The 22,210-nt window shown below is 42.3% G+C and overlaps 1 protein-coding gene across 5 annotated transcripts in view; it reads left to right on the top strand.

Annotated features, from left to right (window-relative positions):
- Positions 1-21,359, top strand: part of PALM2AKAP2 (PALM2 and AKAP2 fusion) — a 529,571-nt gene extending 508,212 nt beyond the window's left edge. For all 5 annotated transcript variants that reach the window (XM_055271528.2, XM_055271531.2, XM_055271532.2 and 2 more), the window contains 2 exons: positions 5,010-5,188; positions 17,224-21,359. In XM_055271528.2, the coding sequence (XP_055127503.1) occupies positions 5,010-5,188; positions 17,224-17,322 (278 nt within the window). In that variant the 3' untranslated portion in view covers positions 17,323-21,359. The remainder of the gene's footprint in view (positions 1-5,009; positions 5,189-17,223) is intronic.
- The last annotated feature ends 851 nt before the right edge of the window (positions 21,360-22,210 follow it).

Genomic DNA, 22,210 nt, shown 5'->3' with positions numbered 1-22,210 from the left:
AAAGTACTGGGATTGCAGGCATGAGCCTCTGCACCTGGCTTTTTTTCTTGAGGTATTTAATAGATTCTATGAAGTGAGGTTTTCTGGTTCACTAAACTTGAGAAATGCTGCACTCCCATTCCTGAATTAGAGCTTCACAATGATATTAGCACTAAAACCAGAAGTCCTCTGGTAAACAAATCCCTCTCTCCGTCCTTGTTTTCTTTAACCCAGTGTTTCCCCAGCTTAATTTGACCAAAGATTTTTTTCTTTGAGGCATCAAGTACTATCCTACAAAGCTAAGGTCACAGGACACAATGTTAGAAACACATCTTTGGAGTCAAACAAGTGAAGCCACTTACCGTCAAACTCCTTCAAAGGCTTAAGTCTAAAATTACTGCAGATGGAATAGTTTGAATATAATCACGTTTATGAAATAAACTCAAATGTTTCCTATCCTCCACTCAGAATTTCAGTCTAACATTGTTCTAGTGGTTCCTTATGTTCGTTATAGAGGTCACATTATACCTGTTCCCTGCTCTGTAAATGTCAGGACTGGCCGTCAGCCAAGACCAGTACAGATCTGCCCTGAGGTCTACATGGCACTGTATGTTCATGTTGTTGTTCAGGGATAGTGACTGAGGTCCTTCAAAAGAGCCATTCTGGCTGGGCACGGCAGCTCATGCCTGTAATCCCAGCACTTTGAGTGGGCAAGGCAGACTGATCACTTGAGGTCAGGAGTTCGACACCAGCCTGGCCAACACGGTAAAACCCTGTCTCTAGTAAAAATACAAAAATTAGCTGGGCATAATAGTGGGTGCCTGTAATCCCAGCTACTCAGGAGGCTGAGGCAGGAGAATCGCTTGAACCCGGGAGGCAGAGATTGCAATGAGCCAAGATCACTGCACTCCAGCCTGGCCGACAGAGCAAGACTCCGTTTCAAAAAAATGAAAGAAAAAAAAAGTGTTCTATAGAGTGTTCAGTGCATGTGAGGAACTGGATGGCAGGATGTTCTTGTTGAAAATGGGGCAAATTTCAGGCATCACAAGCTATTGAATCATTACAGATGAATAAACCCATAGCAGAGCAAAGTTTGAGGGAGTAAGCAAAGCTGGACCTGGGGTTACTGGGGAAGTGCTGGGTGAGATGTACACTGGAGCAGTGAAAAAGAAGTACCAAAGATAACCATCATGGGTTGGGGAGTCTAATGGGGCATGTCCTCTGGGCCAAGGGACTTCAAGGGGCCTTATGGGGTCATGAAAAAGGATGTGATTGAGCTCCCAGGCCTGTGGCACAGACTATTTGCATCACATTCATGTAATGATCTTCGAGACCCGAACAGTGGTGCTGTCTGCAGTGTCCACTACTAGGGGAAGAGCATCCGGAGTGCTGTCACCATCCTAATGGAGAGGAGCTCTGGCTGCAAACTCTGGACCTCTGAGGAAGTTGTCAGGTGTGGAACACGTTTCTCTCCAGCCTTTTGGCAGCCTGTGTGATTCCTAAGATGGCACCCAGAATTCTGGTGCCTGGTTTGAACCATACTTGGGGAGGATCGTCAGAGATCACAGGGCCCAGCAGAGAAGCCTGGCTGAGCTAGCTTCCCTTGATACTGACCAGAATGATGGCCGGAAGTCTGGGGATGAGGCATAGTGTCTTCTCTCTCTGGGGACCTATGATAGCCTCTCCTAAGCGGGTAGATAGAACCAGAACATGGGCTCAGTTATCCAAAGTGACCATTCTCAGCCCGCTTGTCCCTGGAAGCCCCTGCTCCAGAACTGCTAAGCCAGCCTTTCTTTCCTGCTACTTCTCTGACCTCTAGTGGCTAGAACTGGAAAAACTTGCTCAAGGGATGAAATCATCAATAAGCAGGAAGTGTCTTTGATGTTTAATGGCTGACCACTTCTCTATAGTAATCCTTCACCCTCTTTACAACATTCTTCTGCATACATCCCATCATTTAATTCAGCCATCATCAACACTGGGTTTGGGCTCCAGACTGTGACTGTTACTGTCTCATGTAGCTTGGGCTGGAGTTGGCATCTGAGCGTCTGTGGTCATAACATCCAGGTGTCATGACATCCACCCTAACTACATTCCAGGGTTGTTGCAAGGCTCAAATGACATGAAGCCTACAAAAGAAGTGATGTATAAATCTGCTTGTTACTACAAAGCCATTGAGTCTGTGATTCTGTAGACCTAAAATGTTTTAATTCATATATTTTTGTGAAGGCATTTAAGCCTTTCCTCTGATTCTCTATGGGAGATTCTTTCCCAATCCATAAGCATTTACTTGTAGTTGTTATATATATTTCATAATGGACTTACTGATTACTCAACAAACATGAATTTCCTACCTCGTGCCATGTACCACAGCTACTGCTGGGATCTGGCAATGATCAGACAGGCAAGGCTCTACCCTAATGGAGTTTACATTCAAATGAATTAAGGGGATTCATAGACAGGTGAAACATACCCCCCTGTCCTCAGGATGACTTTATAGCTTAATTGAGAAGACAAAAGCTTCAATAACCAGATAAGATTAAAGTCAGTATGTGAAAAATGGCCTTCACAGAAATATAAACAGGAGTTCCACTGTGCTGTGTGTGAAAAGGAGAAGCTAGAAGCAATGAATCTAGACTGTGCTTTCTAGGTGTTTAACGCTGGAAGAATGGCTGGTGGAAAGTGATCTGGACACTTGAGAGGTCAACTGGAAAATGATGAAAATTAACCTGGTAATTGGTGTCTATTTCTGGTCCCAGAAGAGATGCAAAAATTTTGTGCAGAATATGCATGAAAATTTTCATCTCACCCTATAGTCATATTATTCTTTGAGATTCCAATTAAATGGTAGCTAGAATCATTAGATGCTTTCTGTTCTGAATATTAACCTTATAAGTATTAACTTTGTCCTCATAATAACTATCTGAGGGTAGGTACCCTTATCATCATACCCATTTTACAGATGAGGAAACTAAGATATCAAAAGAGTAAGTAACTTGTCCAAAGTGATTTGGCTGCCAAGTCATGGATTCAAGCCCAAACCGGCTGGCTCCAGAGCTTGCATGCTCACCACTGTGCTGTATTGTTTCTTAAGCCTTCAATTAAAAAGTCAATCGGAATTTTCAGAGATACATACTAAGCGTGCAGGAATGAGGTGACCTGAGGTCTGGGATTGGTTTAAAATAATTCAGCAAGTCTAAGGAAGGAAGGAAGAGCCAATTATGCTAAAATCTTGATAAATGTTTACTCTGGATGATGTTTATAATGTTTATAGGGGTCACTATAGCATTCCCTAATTTCTGTAATAAAAAACAGAAACCGTTGCTAGTGAACTTGGAGATTTTGAAATACTTATTATTGTACTGTTAATATCAAAAGACTTTTCAGTTATCTGAGTAATTTAGATCAAAGCAACAAATTTCACTGTTATTAAGGTAATGTGGCCATGAAATGGAGTGCCCTTTTCTGTATATTAAAACCTATTTTCCACCTAATCCCCAAGTGTGACAGCTAAATACCTTAAAAAAAAAATCAAGAAGGATATATCCTGCCAAATGTATTTGATAGAATAGCAAAATATTTGAGTTAGAAGAGACCGCAAAGATAACTTCTTCCAAAATTCCCATTTAACCGCTATGGCAGTTAAAGCTAGGAGAATTTAAGTGATCAGCCCACGATTGAAGTGGGAATATGAAATGATGCTCTATAGTCAGTCACGTAGCCAAGTACTGGAAGAGCAGGAGTTAAAAACCTGGGTTTCCTGGACCCCAGGACTTTGTATCTCTCATCAGAAAGAGGTTGTGCCAGTAAAGGGCTAAGCAGCCCACGTGGAAACATGGACACCAGGCTTCACTTATGATTCCTGCTGCATCAGGCAGTTGCCAAGTTAGAAGCCTGGGATGTAAGATGAAGAAAGGTGAGTCCCCTTCGGCTTGGAGCTGGAAGAGGTCAAATGGCCCTTTCCCCTCCCAAACGGGGCCATGCAAGCCCCATTTATCTTGTGTGTTTTCTCCACATTCCTTGTTCACAGGTTCTAGCCACGTCAACCACAAAGGGCATAATTGGAAAAATCATAATTGTTGCACTTGAAGATACTTCCCAGAAGTGCATTTGGGGCTCTGTGTCAATAAACCCACCCCCTGAAGGACCAGAAGCCAGGGCCAGGCATTTCTTGGGAGGGAGGGATGGAAATGGTCTTGGTGAGGGTGCATAGAGTCACCACACCACTGTTGAATTAATCGCTGACCTTATCTCTCCATCCTGAGGATTCTTGGAGGACATTGCAAGAGCTAAAATCTCCTCATTCCCAAGGCTGGTGTGCACCTTTTCCACTGCCTCTGTTGATGTACACTTCTTAAGGTCTGGGGGGCCTCAAACTCCAATGTTTCAGGACCCCAGCAGGTGAGGTAAATGAATGAAGCTGGCCAGTGTAAGACCAGGGCGAACTGAGAAGAACAAACTTCATCCTTATTCAAAGGTTTTATAACACTGGGCTGTCCACACAAAAAGCCCGGGCAGGTCAGCAGACAATTGGCTTCCTCTGCTATAGAGGATAGAGCCTGGTGAGGAAAGCAGGAGGCCTGGGTACCATCACTGGCTCCCTATGGCTTGAGTACAGCCTTCCCTTGGCAGAGCCTCAAGCTCTTTCATCTGGTAAGAAGTGGGTCCGTGAGTCTCCAAGGCACCACCACCTCTGACAGTCTAATTCTATGATCTATGATAGAATACACGTCTCAAAACAACTGGAGCCACTGTCGGTCTGTCCCACATATATTTGCAAAGTGCGTGCCGGGCCTGTTTGATCTAACTGACTTTTTGGAACTTGGTGTCCTTGAGATCTTTGGATGGGTTTGTGCATTAACCTTAAGTGCTTTGATCCCTGTAATATAATAAAATGGCCTACACTTAACCATCATTCTGGTACCACTCTCTGTGTCAGAGGTTGTTGCTCTTTTATTTGCCAGTTTTCTTTCTAAAAGCAGTCATGAGCAGACAAGCTTAGAAAGGGTATTCTCTTCGTGTTGTTTCAGGGAAAATAGAGAAAGTCAAACCTCCTCCATCCCCCACCACCGAAGGCCCCAGCTTGCAGCCTGACTTAGCCCCTGAAGAGGCTGCCGGAACCCAGCGGCCCAAGAATCTGATGCAGACCCTCATGGAAGACTATGAGACACACAAATCTAAAAGGCGCGAGAGAATGGATGATAGTAGTGTAAGTTTTTCCTCCTTTCTTCTTTCACTTCTCTGAGCGCGGCCATCGGTGTGGCGTGTGGCATTCCAGTTCAGGCGCAAATGTGTATGTGGTTGTCTGGTCAGCATTAGGGTTCCAATATCAGTTTTCAAATATGTGGTTTCACATGCCTGGAACTGGGTTTGGGTTTTTGCCTATTTCAAAAAAAAAAAAAAAAAAAAAATGTTGATCATGCAGGGAGCTTGTCCTTTGCTGCCAAGTATAGCTGGAGTCGACCGGCAAGGCTAGTGCGTAAGATGTTTGGTGTGTAGAAAGGCAGCATGCAAGGGCCACGCAGGGAGAAGGTTGCAAGTGCCCTGAAATCATCCCTAAGCACCTGGGAGCTGATTTCTACCATTGCCCGTTAGAGATTTTATTTCTCTAGAGAAGGATGAAGATGCTGTTCCTTCAAAGCCGACCCTCTAGGCAATCCCTAGCAATGTTACACAGTGCTTAAAAGACTGAGTGTTTTTGGGGCTGTTAACAAGCCCATGTGCATAGCTTGACAGCAAAGAGCCAGTTAAAATGACAGTTGAAAACCACATGGCTACTCTGCTACCCCCAAGCCCTCGGAACTTTGCACATAACGTTCAAATTAACTGTGAAGGAAGTCATCTGCTCTGTGGTTTCTTTCTCCGGTTAGAGACATAGGAACTGTTGCTCTACACAGTCCCAGGAGCCTGGAGATCAGCCTCAGCATTCATGCCAACCTCCTGTGGGTCTTCTGGCACCAGTCTCTTAGCACATATTGAAGTCATCACCTCCTCCCCTGACTGCACTTAAGTCACAAATAGCTTGGGTTGGTTGAGGATCCTACCGAGTTTATCTGAGACAGTCCTGACTTATGCCTGTTGTGGTGTTGTGATTATTAATATCCCCTTTCGCTCTTTTGTTGTTGTTGTTGTTGTTGTTGTTGTTGAGACAGGGTCTGTCTCTGTCACCCAGGCTGGAATGCATTGATGTAATCATGGCTCATTGCATCCTCGGCCTCCTGGGTTCAGGCAATCCTCCCGCCTCAGCCTCCTGGATAGCTGGGACCACAGGCGTATGCCACCACACCTGGCTTATTTTTTAACTTTTTTGTAGAAAGGAGGTCTCATTATGTTGCTCAGACTGTTCTTCAACTCCTGAGCTCAAGGGATACTCCCACCCCAGCCTCCTAAAGTGCTGGGATTACAGGCATGAGCCACTGCACCCAGCCTGCGTTTTCCTCTTGAAAGTGTCCCAGTTTGGGTAATAAACCATCTGGTCACCTTAAACTTGAATGCTATGAAGTTCACAGTAAGAATTCCCTGCTGCTTTATTGCCTTTTATATCCTAGCTGGCTAAGTTAAAGGATTTCTGGAGTTGAAGCCCAGATACTGAAAGTTGCTTTCAAAATATATGGCGGTAAGGAAAGGAAGAAAGCAAATGGATATCTGGCAGCCTGGCTTCTCACTTGGCATCTCCCAGGCTTTCCCTTGCGTTTACACCTGAACTGTGTGGAGCGCTGGCTCAGCTGCTGTATTAAGCTGCAGCTATTCTACTGGGCTGTTCGCTGTATTAGACAGTGAGATTACGCCTGGCCCTGGGTAGCTGCTGCAGACATTTCCACTGCCGAACTTCACTGTAGGGGAGCCAGCAGCTCCTTTCGTGAGCCTGTAGGATTTTTCCCTGGCTACTCAGTCACTTTCACCAGCCCTTCTCTGAAGCCCCACTTCAAAGGATAAAGTTTGCCTTAAGAATTTTCTGGAGGTTAAATCATTTTGAAGCTTGGTGTTCTAGGTGTCTGGTTTCTTTTCTCCCGGTGACTGCTCTATACATCAGCAGCTTTGGTAGAATTTAGCCAAGTGGATGCCCCACACTCTGATGTGGATGGGGAAGAACAAGTAGAACCACTTAGCATGTGACCCACGCGAGTGTTTGCTGAGCACACTCTACTTGTCACTTGTGTATGTCTTTTGTGTTGGACTGCAGATGATAGGGAAAAATACTCCATACAGAAGGGTAGAGGCAGTTCTCACTCATTTCATAAAGGCAGAGGGCTGGAAGCTCTTTCGCACACACGCTGACACTCTGGCAGCCACCTAACAAGTGCCACCCAGGTTGAGTTTTTCCTTTGCATGAATGAAGCTGCTTGGAATCAGCGTTTTAATATGCTGGTTGCCCTTCACTTACAAAGCAAAGAGGCAGCCTCCTGTCTCTATATTTTCCAGTAAATAAACATTTTGAAAAAGAAAGAGACCTAACGAATTAAGCTGTTAATATCCCTGGATCTTGGATTCAAAGCCAAATGTTTTGCACTGTTATTGCTATTACGACAGAACCAAGTTTGCTGTTGTTGAAAATTCTTAGGATCAGGACAAAATCTACCAATCCACTGTATGCTCATTTAAGAGACCCAAATCTAAAACAACAAATTCAGATTGCTTCTAAAGCAAAGATATGATCATCAGTCAGGCTTCAAGTGAGAGCCCTCTCCTAGCCCTTCCAATTCAGGGGAACTTTTCTCCTGTATCTATGTCGATCACTGGTGAATGTGTTGAAGTTTACCTGTAGGGATGAACAAAGATTCATTTTTTTCCTAACCAATCTGTGGCCCCTTTTCCATTTTTTCTTTTTCTTTAATACCAGAAGGATAGTAATAGAGAGCAGATGGATTGCTGGGGGGTTGAGTTGTGTAACTGGCTTACCTGTCCGTAGAAGCAGAAAGTTAATTCTCTTAAAGGTAAAGTCATTCTGGTCTCTAGCCTCCATTTACATACACTATTCTCACAGAGAAACATGGCTTCTTAGACACTCCACCCTCTAAGCACCTCAATGGCTCACACCTACACACCCAGCATCTCCCCATGTTATGCAGCATCACCCCTGGCACCTCCATTTGCCAATATTTTTTCCAGTAAGCCACTTGGCAGCATTTTGGCATGCCGTTTTGGAGATGATAAACCACACCTGAGAATCAATGCCTGTCACGCCATTAGAACACAACCGTGTGTTTGCCCATCGAAAGTAACAGTTGTTTGTGAATTGAGCAAAAATAATTCTTATTTTTTATTCTTTCTAAGGAGAAGGCAGAGTTAAAAACAAGACAGGTGCTGATCATTGGAATGTGTATAAAGTGTGACGTGTTAGACACAATGATATTGAGGAGAGTGAAAGACAGAAGGAGAAAGATAGAATGTAGCTATGGCTGAAGTTTTGCTGAGTGAGAAAAACTGATCTTTGCCATCAAAACAAGTTCAGTGTCCCCCGAGCCCCCATCAGAGTTGTGGCGGCCTCTGGGGTCCTGTCCACAGGGACTCAGCTCAGGGCCCTGCTCTCTCCAGTTTTCCACTTTATAAAAAGTCATATGCAGAGAGGCCCCTGGCTTATGGGAGCCAGGGAGTGGTGTTATCCAAAGGTTATCCCCAACCGGTCATATTTGTTACTAGCTCAGAACTTGAGCAAAGTACTCCCTTTAGTTGCCACAGTCTTCACCCACCTGGGCTGATTTCCTTGTCCTGTATGTTGGAGTCACCAATGAGTGTCTCCAGCCTCACTTTTTTTTTTTTTTTTTGAGACAGAGTCTTGCTCTGTCTCCCAGGCGGGAGTGCAATGGCGCGATCTCGGCTCACTGCAAGCTCCGCCTCCCGGGTTCATGCCATTCTCCTGCCTCAGCCTCACTTATTAATGGACCTCTTGGCTAATTCTGGAGGCAGGAGGATTACTATCCCCACCCCTACCCACTTACCCGAGGCTGTTTACCAACCTATGCAAGGCCTTTGTGTGAATTAGGAAAAAACCACCCTTGTTCCTCTATGAAGATGCAGCCCTGCGCCAGCCACACATTTGCGGGGTAGAGTAGAGGACTGGGCTTTAGTACCCTACCATTCATCCCTTTAGTCTGACGCTTTTGTGCAGTGCACGCACCACACACCCAGATGCAGCAATCCTATTCATATTGTGGGTTTCTCTTATCTGGAAATGTTCTCTTATGTGGAAATGTCTCCTTCTCTGGGTCTCATACCATTTCTGCTCAGTCATGCAATTCATAATGGACTAGTGAATACGAGTTTCCTAAAGGGCTTCTTGATGCCTTGCAAAGGGACTGCCTCCAAGGTGGGGTTGCCCACTCATGGATCTGGAAGACATTTGGATCAGTGGGCACAAATGATGGGCTATTTGGATGTTTTTCCTTCAGGCAGGAAGAACTCATCTGGGAAACTCTGATTCATTAGTCCATCCTGAGTGACATGACTGTAGTTAGGCAAACAGTATTTTTCCAGCCAATTGTTTCCCTAACCTGACCTGAGCCTCAGAAAGTGAAGATGATGGGTCATTGAGTCAATGATGCTCATAAAAATCTCGAGGGTTTGCTTTGCCTTTCTCAGTTGGAGGGATGCTGACCAGAGTCCAAATCACAGCCTCCTGGATGTTCAGCCCCATCTTTACTTCTAGCACAGGATCTGCTCTCAGTGGGGTTTTCCTGCGTGCTCTCTCTCTCTTTCTCATCCCATGACTTCATTACTGAGAGGTCATCCCACCACTCTGTCTCATCTTAGAACAAGAGAAGACCTTGTCGGTTTTCCTGGGCTACATCAAAGCTGAGAGTTCCTGGCACACATTACCCTTCCAGACCAGGACATGCAGTGAGAGTTGTGGCCATACTCTCGCTCAGTGTGTGAAGGAAGCTACAGGAAGCTACAGGAAGCTCAGTGATGCCTTGTGCTTCCCTAACTCTCTCTTAGGTTCTCACTTTTACCCTAGTGAAGATGCAAAGGAGAGAGAAGAGCTCCGGACTTCTCAGCTCCCAGCCATTAGCCCAATCACGACAGAACTATAATTCCTAAGTGCTACATATAAGAAGCAGTCAGCAAGCACAGATGTGTGATCCCACCTAACTAGGCTATGGCTATCAATGCCCCAAACTGATAAATGCTTTAAATGCCCCAAGCAGTGTAATGTATGCTCATTACCATAATTCTGGAGAGGGATGTCCCAAATTGGTCCTGCTATCTCATTTTCCATAGTCAGGCCATTTTTTTCTGTACTTTGAGTAAGACTTTTAGTCCCCTATAGGAACTAAAGGATCATTTCAGTTCCTAAGTGCTCATACTAATAATCCTATATAATCACCCGAAATTGCTATCAACGGATGATCCCACTCTCAGGAACTTACCCAGGCCCCCGGGGTTCTGACGAGGGAGGCTGTGTGGTCTCCCTAGGCAAGACTACCCTTAGGCTGGTTTCAGAGAATCTGCCTCCACAAACCAACTGCTGTGATTAGGATCTTCTTTTAATGGAACAACAGGTTACAAGACGGCTTTGGGGTTCAGAGAATCCTACGGGAAGAGAAAAGGGTATTTGGCTACAGATTCTAGCAAATCCAAAATGGCCCCCAACGACCTTGCTTGTGGGCAGCTGATTGTATACAGAGGGGAAGTAATCTTGTTAATTCAAAGTACAGAAGCTGAAAGCAACGTTTTGAATTAACAAAGTACGGCTTATCTGATATTTCTATTAGTGAACAATGGGGTATCTAGTTGCTGCAAAGAATAGACTTATAAATAAACTAATATCAGATGGAGAAAGTTTTGGCATGGGTGTAGAATGGCCTCCTGGTATTACTTCCCCTCCCATCCTCTTCTGGTGTGGTGCCTGTTCCTGGCTAGAGGGTGTTCTGTAAGTGTGTCGCTGCCATGTACTAACCCTGGTCTTTTCCCTCTCTGCCAGTACACTTCTAAGTTACTGTCTTGCAAGGTGACTTCCGAGGTACTTTTCAATTTGTTTGTCTTGGTCTTACTGAATGCATGATCCAGGTGCATGCTGTTGTGGTTTGCCATTTCCTGATGAGTTAAATGAAAATGGCAAGAAAAATGACTTGTCTCCATATGTATTTTTTTGTGCCTTTTCTGGATTATGGGACTGCCTCAAAATGTTGGAGTCCATGCAACAGTGATACACAGTGGTGTGGTTTGCTGTGCTGTGCTGTGGGGGCGAGTGGGAGGGTACTGGGGAAGACCTTGCCTGCTCACGGATCTTGAAGACGTTTGGACCAGAGGACACAAGTGATGGGCTATTTTGGTTTTTAAAGTTTCTTTAGGCATGAATAGCAAGTATACTTGGCCTGGTTGGAAAACAGTGTAGCTCATGCAGATTGAGCTATTGATTTTCACCCATTCTTTGTTTACCTTAACATAAAGCTAGAAAGCTCCATTCTATAGATTTAAGATGAACCATCCTAATCTATAGATTTATCAAACATAAACCACCCAGACCTCCCTCCCTCCAATCTTTAAACGTGTATTTTTATTTTAGAAACTCTAAGCCTTGATTTCTCCAAAAGCCTCCTTGTTTAAGAGACAAAGTCTTACTCTGTCGCCCAGGGTGGTGTACAGTGGTGCAATCATAGCTCACTGTAGCCTTAACCTCGTGGGCTCAAGCGATCCTCCTATCTCAGCCTCCCAAAGAGCTGGAACTACAGGTGTGTGCCACCATGCCCAGCTAATTTATTTTTTTATATTTTTTTTGTAGGGACGGGGGTCTTGCTATGTTGCCCAGGCTGGTCTCAAACCCCTGGCCTCAAGTTATCCTCCTGCCTCAGCCTCCCAAAGCATTGAGGTTACAGGTGTGAGCCACTGTTCTTGGTCCCCAAAAGTCTTCTTTCCTTTTACACAGATTTCACAAATATATGTGCTATAAATATGTGTGCTATGAGAAGGCATAATATTTTTCTCTTTTAATTTTTTTTCTATTTTGTCCATTTTTTCTTTTTGCTGAGAAAGCACAATATTTTTCATATTTTTATTTCTGTATTTTATTTTGATTTTAAAAGAATTATTTCAAATATACAGAATGGTAGAGAGAATCATTCATTCATTCATTTAAGAATTTTTGAGGCTCTGCTATGTGTCAGGCATTGTTCTAGGTTCCAAGAATACAGCAGTCAACAAAACAAGTTCCTGATATCATAGAACTGGCATTCAGAATAATATAAGATAATAAAATAATAAAACTCACCTGCCCAGCTTTGTCCATTCTTATCATTTCATGATATTTAATAGTTTTAAAAGAAATTAGTATTGCAAATACAATTTAAGCCCTCTTGTTACTTCTCCCAGTTCCCTCCTCCCCTACAATCTCGCAGAGGTAACTATTTTTGAGCTTGCTGCTCGTCATTTCCATGCATGGTTTTATACTTATACTACAAATGTGTATATACATAAATAACACCTTATTTTTGCATGTTTAAAGACATTCTATAAATGGTAAATCATTTTGCAGTATCTTCTGCTCCTGACTTTGTTCTGTCTGCATTGTTTTTAGATGTGTCCTTGTTGATCATTGTGGCTCTGGTTCATTCTTTATAACTACTGTATGGTATTCCATTGAATGAATATATCACTATTTATTCAATCTTCTATTATGGAAATGTAGACTATTTCCAGTTTTTCTTACCGTTAGAAATAATACTTTCATGAATGTTATTATACATGTCTCTTTATGTACCTATGGAAGAACCTCTATCTATATCTAGGAGTAGAAGCACTGGCTACTAGCCTGATACATCCTAACATTGACTAGATATTGTAAATTATTTTTCAAGTTGGTTGCATTAACCTGTAGCGTAATAAGTTTTTTGGTCTCTCTATTTAGTCAAAGAATTATATTTAAATATAGAGCTGACCTGCTGATTATCAGTAATTTTCTTTCATAAGATATCAAATGAACACTGAGAATATCATTCTGTGCCTTCTTTAATGTCTAATTGTGGTTCTCGTCTGGAGGATGGCAGTTTGAGAATTAGGACTAAGCCCGTCTCCCCTTTGAGTCCATTTAAAACAATGAAAATCTGGTCAAATATATCCAAGGAAGATAGAGTTGGACCCACTCTGTCTTCAATTTAAAAGCAGATTGGAAGATGAAATATAAATATTAATATGAATAGGGTGATATTAAACATATCTGTCTTTTGTTTCATATGTCCAAATTAAAATTTTCTATATTGATTGCTATTCAAAGTTAAGCAATTCACTTGAATTCCCTAAACATTAGAGAGAAAAATTAATATTAAAGGGTTGTTGAGAGATAATTGTTTTTCATTCCCCACCAGACCTGAATGTGAATTTGTGAAAACAATAAACCTTTATTTACTGATTTATTTAGTTTACTTTTTTTTTTTTTTTTTTTTTTTTGAGACACAGTCTTACTCTGTCGCCCAGGCTGAAGTACAGTGGTGCGATCTCAGCTCACTGCAGCCTCCGCCTCCCATGCTCAAGCGAGTCTCATGCCTCAACCTCCTAAGTAGCTGGGACTCCAGGTGCCAGCCACCATGCCCAGCTAATTTTTGTATTTTTAGTAGAGACAGGTTTTCACCATGTTGGCCAGGCTGGTCTCGAACTCCTAGTCTCAAGCAATCTACCCGCCTTGGCCTCCCAAAGTGCTGCAATTACAGGCTTGAGCCACTGCACCCAGCCACAATAAAACTTGAAATCAGATCCTTTTTTTGTTTTCCCTTTTCCATTTCCATGAGGAGTGTTGATTGCTCTTCTCTGATGTGTCTCCTTCTGGACTCCTTACAGCTATTGGGCAGCCATATAGTCTGGTGGCCTCAAGCATCAACTCTGCACTCAGAGTGCGGAGTTCAAATCTTGGTTTTGCCTTCTGCTAACTGGGTAATTCTGGGCAAGTTACTTAACCTCCCTGTGCTTCAGGTTCTTCTTATAAAAAATTGGAGTAATAACAGCATAAATTTCATAGACTAGTAATGAGGATTCAAACAGTAACATAGTACTTAGGACGTGAGTATGACTATTATTAGAGCCCCAGAGACATGTGCCTTTTTGCCCAGAAAATAAAGGAATGAACTTTAGAAAATAAAGTTAATATGCAGTAATAAACAAGTAATAAAAGCTCTAAATTTTCTAGAGATTCACACACACACACACACACACACACCATGCACATACACACACACACACGTCTGAATTAATTACAGAACAGATGCTCATTCAAATATCTTGGTTTTTGAATCTTCTGAAGACCAGTTGTGAGGCGGCTTTACTCCCAGGCAGCCTTGGGTCATAAGCCTTATGAACCCAAAGACAGCTTTATATCAAGGTTGCCAGTATTTCAGTAATGATGTTTATTTTCTTGTCTGTGCCATTACTAGAGGCTTTAGATTTCACTAGAAATTTATTGTATGGCCATGGTAAGTGATCGTATGACCATGGTAAGTGGGCATACGAACTAGGGGAATGAATTAAGAAAAGAGAGCTCATTGTTGGTATAAGTGAATTATTTGCGCTCTTGACAAGTAGATGTCCAAACCCAAGCTATGCTAAATGTTTCCATAATTATGAATATTATTTTTCTGCCCATTACACTTTTCGTCACTAAGCTCCATGAGGGAAAGGGACTATGCTATCCTCAACACAAAGCACTGTGCCTTATACTTGGTAGGAAACTAATAAATACGTGTAAATTGGATCGATAGATGGCTTGTAACAAGAGTTCCTAAAAAGGAGAGCAAACTCAATTTGCTCAAGTTGTTTGAGAATTAAAATAGGGTTTAAATAACAAGACAAAGAACATTCCAAGAGGATCGGGACCATAGTTTTTGGAACTTTAGATTTATTTTTAGCTTTGACGTAAACCTTTCTGTTTGTATCTGCAATCTGAAACGCAAAGAGATGATCCTTTTACACAGTGTAGAGTTCTTTATAAAATGTCCTATTTGTATGCCACTTCATAATTTATAAATCCCTTTCACATGATGATAGAAATAATTATTCCATCATAGTTTGAGAGCTTACTATGCACTGGGAACTATACTTTACATACATTGCCTCATTGATTTATCTGTCTAACTTTATGCTCTAGTTTTTATGATCCCCATTTTACATGGCAATACTGAAGAGCAGGGGTAAGTGACTTTTCCAAGGTCATGAGGATTTAAAGTAGACCTGCCTGGACTTCAGAGTCCACAGTGCCTTCTGAGAAAGCCTGTGAAGTGGGGTAGCTGTGTTCTCCATGTTATAGATAAGAAATGTGAGATAAAAGATGAACAACAAAGGACAAAACTGGAAATAGAGCCCAGGACTTCCACGTGCAGTCCAGTGCTGTTTTTCAATTCCATGCTACCACACATTAGACTATTAGAAAATTTCTCTATTTAACTATAGCAGATTTGGAAGCATGCTTTCCTCCTACTAATTTGTTATTCTTAGATATCTGTGGATATTGAGTGAGTGACCATGATATGCTTATATACAAAACACATTATGCAAAACACATATGGCTTATGTGCTTAACAATGCATCATTCATTCAGCAAACATGAATGAGGAGGAAAAGAGGAGGCTTCCCAGAGGAAGATATGTTGAAGCTCTGCGTGGTCCATTCATTTGGCAAAGGTGCGGAGAAGCAGGTTGAGATGGACCCCCTGATCTCCCATCTACCGAGAATCTGCTTATGTCTGGGCTCCCACCTCTGCCTGTAACTGCATCTCCTTGCTTCTCTGGAGTTGCCAACTGTATTTGTCCATTTTCATACTGCTATGAAGAAATAACCAAGACTGGGTAATTTATAAAGAAAAGGAGGTTTAATGGATTCACAGTTCCACATGGCTGGGGAGGCCTCACAATCATGGCGGAAGGTGAAGGAAGATCAAAGGCACGTCTTCCATGGCAGCAGGCAAGACAGTGTGTGCAGGGGAACTGCCCTTTATAAAACCATCAGGTCTGGTGAGACTTATTCACTATCACAAGAACAGCATGGGAAAACTCGCCCCCACATTGAATTACCTCCCACGAGTCCCTCCTGCTACACAAGGGGTTTATGGGAGCTACAATTCAAGATGAGATTTGGGTGGGGACACAGCCAATCCATATCACCAACATCACTGTCCCTTGCCTAACTGATTATAATTAGAATAAGCAATGCCTTCATTGCAGTTTGGATAATCAACCGGTGTTGGCTCTACTGGACTTTTCTTTAAAATCAGAAACTATACATCCTAAGCAAATGCCAGAGCAATTGGTAGGAATGCCTGGCCTTGTTTTTGCTGCATTGTCATGAAATAGAACCATTTTTCATATGTTGGCAACCTAAATGCCATTAATCTGGAATCTCTTCTTGATCAAACTGAAACTGGACCAGATAGGCTGAAGTCTCCTCTCAGGAGTCCACGGACTGCCCTAGTGAATGGGAGGAAGGGAGGCTCTCCCTCAGTAGTGGTGAGCCTACTTGTCCTTAATGTTGTCACCTTTTCATTTCATTGATTAGCATGTGGGGTCTAAAGTTGCATCAGAATGCTGAGATTGCTTCTATTGATCCAAGAACTTTTTTTTTTTTTCATGTAATGGCTTTTTTAGTTTAATTTTGCCAAAGTAGGTTTTTGTACTATAAATATCATCATGGCTTATATAGGTTTGCAAAGCTTGATGGACTGAATCCACACTGGTCCCATTGTTTGGAATTATTTTCTGGTTTGCTTGTTTATGAAGAGACTAAGACCATCTATATAGTGTGCTGTCTAATATGGTAATCACTAGTCACATGGAGCTATTCAAATTATAATTAATTAAAATGAAATAAACTTAAATATTTAGCTTATCAGCCACACTAGCCCTATTTCAAGTGCTCAATAGCCACATATGGCTTGTGGCTACCATACTGGATAGCAGAGATACATTTTCATCATTGCATAAAATTCAGTTGGACAGCACTGATCTGTTGCCTGTAGAGATCTGCTTTATCTGCAAACTTGATGCAGAATCACGGCTAGTTCAAAGAAACTTGCAGAACATTTCATGAAAATTAAATTTATGGTGAAAACTAGGGGTCAAGTAGCAGATGAATATTGGCCGTGAGATGAATGCATAACCAGAACCTCCCATTCCCCTTTTTCCAGCGTCTCTCCTGTCTCCCAGCAGTGCTTTATCACTTTCTCCTCTCAAGTTGATAAAGAGAAAGGAAGAAAGAAACAGAGAAGTTGGTTTATGTTCATAATTAACATCCATGAACGCTACATAATTTTTTCCCCTCTCTTTACAGGTCCTTGAGGCCACACGGGTTAATCGAAGAAAGAGCGCGCTGGCTTTGCGCTGGGAAGCAGGGATCTATGCCAACCAGGAGGAAGAAGACAACGAATAAACTTCCTTCAACCCAAGAAGCGTCTTTGGTGCTTGGGAGACCAAGAAACCAAGAAATTAACAACTGAAAGCATTTTAATGGACTATTTATTAAAGTGCAAACAAACTCAGCAATCCTTATGTAGACCAGAAGCTGCAATACATAATGATGAAAACGAAACGAAAAGGAAGTCCACCTATCAGACTCTGGACACCCAGGAGTCAAAAGAGAAAGGACTTTTTTGGTGACTCAATCCCAGTGTCTGGTTTTGGGCCAATCTACAATGGATCCAAAAGGACAAAACATGTTAAAAGCAAATCAACATAGTTGCTACAGGCAGAACTGAGACCAGCCTCCCTGGGTGATGAAGAACAATGGTGATAGGGCCACTTAGAGAGCAGTAGGGCCCAGGCTGGTGCAGCCTACATGGCACAGGATATTTCCCTGCACCAGTTTCCCACCTGTCTCTCGCAGCATCAGAGGGTGTTGCATTAACTCCATTTTCTCCAGCAGCCATAAAATGAATGGCATTTCTCTCCATGTTTGCCCAGAAGAGGCAGTTATGATTCCACTTGTCTTACATTTAATTATTTTTAATTGAGAACAACTCATGATCACAATTCATAAAATCCATATTTTAAGACAATATTTCTTCATGTCGCAAACACAATCTATTCTACATGAGGAGGCTGAGAAAGGGGAAGAGAAAACCAAACCAAATGGATGATGTTAGCTTTAGGATCGTGTCTGCTTATAATATTCACTGATCTGCAGTTTATGAGAACACATTTTCAGTTATGTTTCTTCATAGGAAAACTATATTTAGTGGGCAACAACTATTTTTATGATGGGATGGGGGAATATATACATGTATAGAACCTGTACACATTGAAAAACTTGGTTCAAGATGGTGGGGGCATTTTTAGAGTGGCAATAATTGAAAAAAAAAAAAAGGCGAACTCTGCCTTGGAGAGGTAGATGATAAGAAATAAAAAGGTGTTTATAACTATTTTGTATTATAAAGTGGGCCTTAGAGATAGGAAGAAGAATGATGGATTCTTTTTGGATCAATCAGAGAGGCAACACGAAAGAAAAGTCATGAAGGTAGAGAGAGAAAAAGGGAGGGAGGGAGAAAGAATGAGAACAAAATAAGGAGGTAAGAGATGCTGTTTTTGCTGAGCAACCAGTGTTTTTCAGGATGATACAAAGAAAAATATAGAATAGAAATTTAAGTGCAGGCTTGGAATCAGCTACAAATCCTAAAGATGGGGTGTGTGTGGATGTGTGTATGTGTGTACACCATTGTGTGTTTGTGTGAGATGTGTATGTTCATGAGTAAGGGTGTGTGCGTGTGTGTGTGTGCATGTGTGTGTGTGTGTGAGTGGATTAAAATTCCAGAGTGACCGTGGCATTTGGGTATACAGGTAATTCCTCCAAAGCTGTTTGCTGGCTTCAGGAGTGGAGTGAGAATTTCTTTTTTATGAAAAGGGATATAAAGGCACCGAGCTGATGCAGTATTTGTAATATTAAATTGACCTAACAAGGTATTTGCATGAGTCACAATTACAAAGTTTTGAGCGGTTTTGTAATTTGACATTTCGGAAAGTCTCCTATTTATTCTCATACTTTGCATTCATGCTTAGTATACTATAGAGGATGCCAGCTTTAATCTTTCTGTCATTTAAAGCAATATGATAAGGGTATTCAATAATTGGGTGCCCTAAATTTCTGGATGAGAAAATTTTCAATTCTGGCCATGAGAAAAAAAAAATAACCAGCCTTCTTTTTTTTTCCTTTGTTTTAAAACTGTGGTTTTTAAAAAAGCAATAATTAAGTCAGACCTCACTAAAAATCATTTTTGTTTTTATATTGTTATGTCATAAGCTCTAGTATGTTATTCTAACAAGTAGCAATTTCACAAAATTTGTATGTAGATGTTAACACACATTTCCTTTGCTTCTTTTATTAGACTAGTGTTGACTTTGGGGGGGACATTTGTTCACAGATGAGAAGTAGGCACAAAGTAAAAAATGGAACCATCTACTAACAAGGATCCTTTAAAACTGCCAAGGGAACCTCTAACTTGAAGCCACATTCTACAGATGGCAGCCCAAATAGCACATGGGCAATTGGCACCATCTTTATATGATTCGTTCTCCTGAGTATTTTGAATGAATTCTCAGCAAAATGTGCTAGCCACTGGGGACACAAAACAAGTAAGATCCCTGTTGCAAGAAATTCATTTTATAGTGAGGGAGGCTGGCATGGAGACTAACATTCTCAGGAAAATGAGATCCGTGTTAGATTACAAGTCCTGACATGAAATGGGAGGACCCAGGAAGGAGGATCGTCTTTACCTGAGGATTTCCAGCCAGAGGTCCCAGATGCCTGGGCTGAGAACCCAGCGATAAGGGGGCGTTCCCAAAGCAGACACAGGGATAAGAACAGAGCAGGCAGCAGAGTTGCACAGCCCCAGGCACAGTGGCAGGTTAGGATGGTTGGAGAGTAGGATAGTTCTATGGGTTGCACAAAAAATGTGATGTGCTTCGTTTTCTCTGACTCATGGATCTGGTAGAGACCACAGACATGATAAACACTAACTTCCCCATTTTTCACAAGACTAAACCATCCTTATGACTTACCTTAAAGTTTTTTGTTCTGTTTTGAAGGAAACCATGTGCTACGTGAAACCTACATTTGACAAGAGAATGTACAGCTAAGGGAAAAGCTTAAGAGGCCACACTATTCACGGAATCACTTTAGAGGCAGATGAAGTGGTCTTTGACCACAGTTGATTGAACCAGAGCACTTATGGCTTAAAGAATATGAGAGCTCCAGAGCTGGGGGTTCTTGGGCCATGCTCCGTGTGTGGATAAGGAAAGAAATACTGTTTCTGGGACTCTCCCACAGTCACAAAGCTGTTTTCACTGTGGCCCCTACATCTCTTAACTTTGGCTATTACTCCTATGCTGCCTTCCGGATTACTGCTGTCAATCTTCTTGCTCCACTCACTGAAGATCCTATTATAATCCCATTAAAATGTAAATTACAGTTTACTTGGGAGAGCCAGATTTTCTCTGTGCTCTTGAGTTTTTTATTCATTCAAGAAACCTTGGGCCACCGCTTTGTACATAGCACCGTGCTAGGCTCTGGGATCCCAAATGGACCCTTTTAACTTTCTGAAGATGGGACCGTCCCCTGGAGGAAAGTCATTCCTGCCTAATCCATCGAGAGAAAGAGGCTTACGAAAAACTTTGCCTCTGATGCTCAGCCCCACCCCCAAATAGCACGCAAGCTTGTTAACCCCACCTCTTACAAAATGTTTAGATTCTGTAGATGTTAAAAGCCTTTCTGGAAGTATTGCATTCTGCCGTGTTTATAGGTGTTCACTTTCCTCCAGAGCTGATTAACTACTGACATGCCTTGGCTTTCTCATCCGGAAATTATGGAAACAGGGTCTGTCAGTGGCAGGAGGCCGGGCTGTGTTTTACTTGGATGACACAATGCAATTTACTTGCCTCTTCATACCCATGCATGCTGCTCACCCTAGACAATGACATATAAGCCGTATATAGATCAATGTCCACGTATATATATACACACACACATATATATCTATAAAGTGTAACAAGGAACACTAAAACAGTGTTGATTCTTGTCTCTGAAGACAAATAAACCTTTTTTTCCCAACTAAAGAATGGATTTAATTAAACTATGTGTTGAAAAAAAAGTAGCCTAAGTGTTAGAGATGGTGAATATATTCCATTTAGTTAAAGAACCAATTTCCTGAATTTTAAGCATTCAGTGAGCTGCCAATTTTGATTTTGTGTTGCTCTTTACCCAAATTATTTTTTCTTTGTTTTTCTTTTCTTGGGGGAGGAGGCGGAAAAAGCAGCAATACTGTGTTTGGAAATTATACTCTGTATCTGGCTTTCCTGTGTATGTTAACCACTGAAATGTTATTATCCTGCTTTGGTTTTATAGTGATTGTGAGGCATTCAATGCAAGTATACAGTTATTTTCTCATTAAAATCCAATGTGTGTTGAGTTTTTATAAATAATGGCTGCTTGTTTGACTGTGAGGGAGGGTGGAAGGCTGGGCCAAACAGTGGCATGCCAGCGTCCTTGGCCGCTACTGTGTGACAGCTTCTGCTTCCTCATGTTTGCAACAAAGGAATCAATCCGAGCTGAGGGGGCACTGCTGCACCAGGCTGTTCCCACAGCCCCCTTTTCAATGCTGTCCCCAGCCACCCTGGCTGGATGCCAGAAGCTGCAAGTGCCTCTTGAGGACATAGACTCGAAACCACAGCGAGAGCGGGACAAACAGCAGGACGAACCGTAAACTCTAGCCTTGCCTGTAGCTTGTGGCTCTAACCTTTAGAATACATTCTGAGCACCGGCTGGGCGCGGTGGCTCACGCCTGTAATCCCAGCACTTTGGGAGGCCGAGGCGGGCGGATCACGAGGTCAGGAGATCGAGACCATCTTGGCTAACATGGTGAAACCCCGTCTCTACCAAAAATACAAAAAATTAGCCGGGCGCCTGTAGTCCCAGCTACTCAGGAGGCTGAGGCAGGAGAATGGCGTGAACCCAGGAGGCGGAGCTTGCAGTGAGCCGAGATCACGCCACTGCAGTCCAGCCTGGGCAACAGAGCGAGACTCCGTCTCAAAAAAAAAATACATTCTGAGCACCTGTATTTGGCTCTCCTCTGCAAAGAATAGCTGATGGCTACATATTGACATGAAGGACTCCTTTTGTTGTATTCAACATAAAGCCCCTTTCCCCAAACTCTTACTCTGGTTTCTTTATTTTCCTACTCTTCTACTACCCCCAACTCTTTTTCTTTTCTTTCTTTCCTTTTTTTTTTTTGCTAGAGCTATATTGTGGTATAATTAACAAAACTTATTCT

Source organism: Symphalangus syndactylus, chromosome 3 (genome assembly GCF_028878055.3).
Source record: "Symphalangus syndactylus isolate Jambi chromosome 3, NHGRI_mSymSyn1-v2.1_pri, whole genome shotgun sequence".
NCBI lineage: Eukaryota > Metazoa > Chordata > Mammalia > Primates > Hylobatidae > Symphalangus > Symphalangus syndactylus.
The sequence above is the reverse complement of the archived record's forward strand: the minus strand, read 5'-3'. Positions and strand labels throughout refer to the sequence as shown.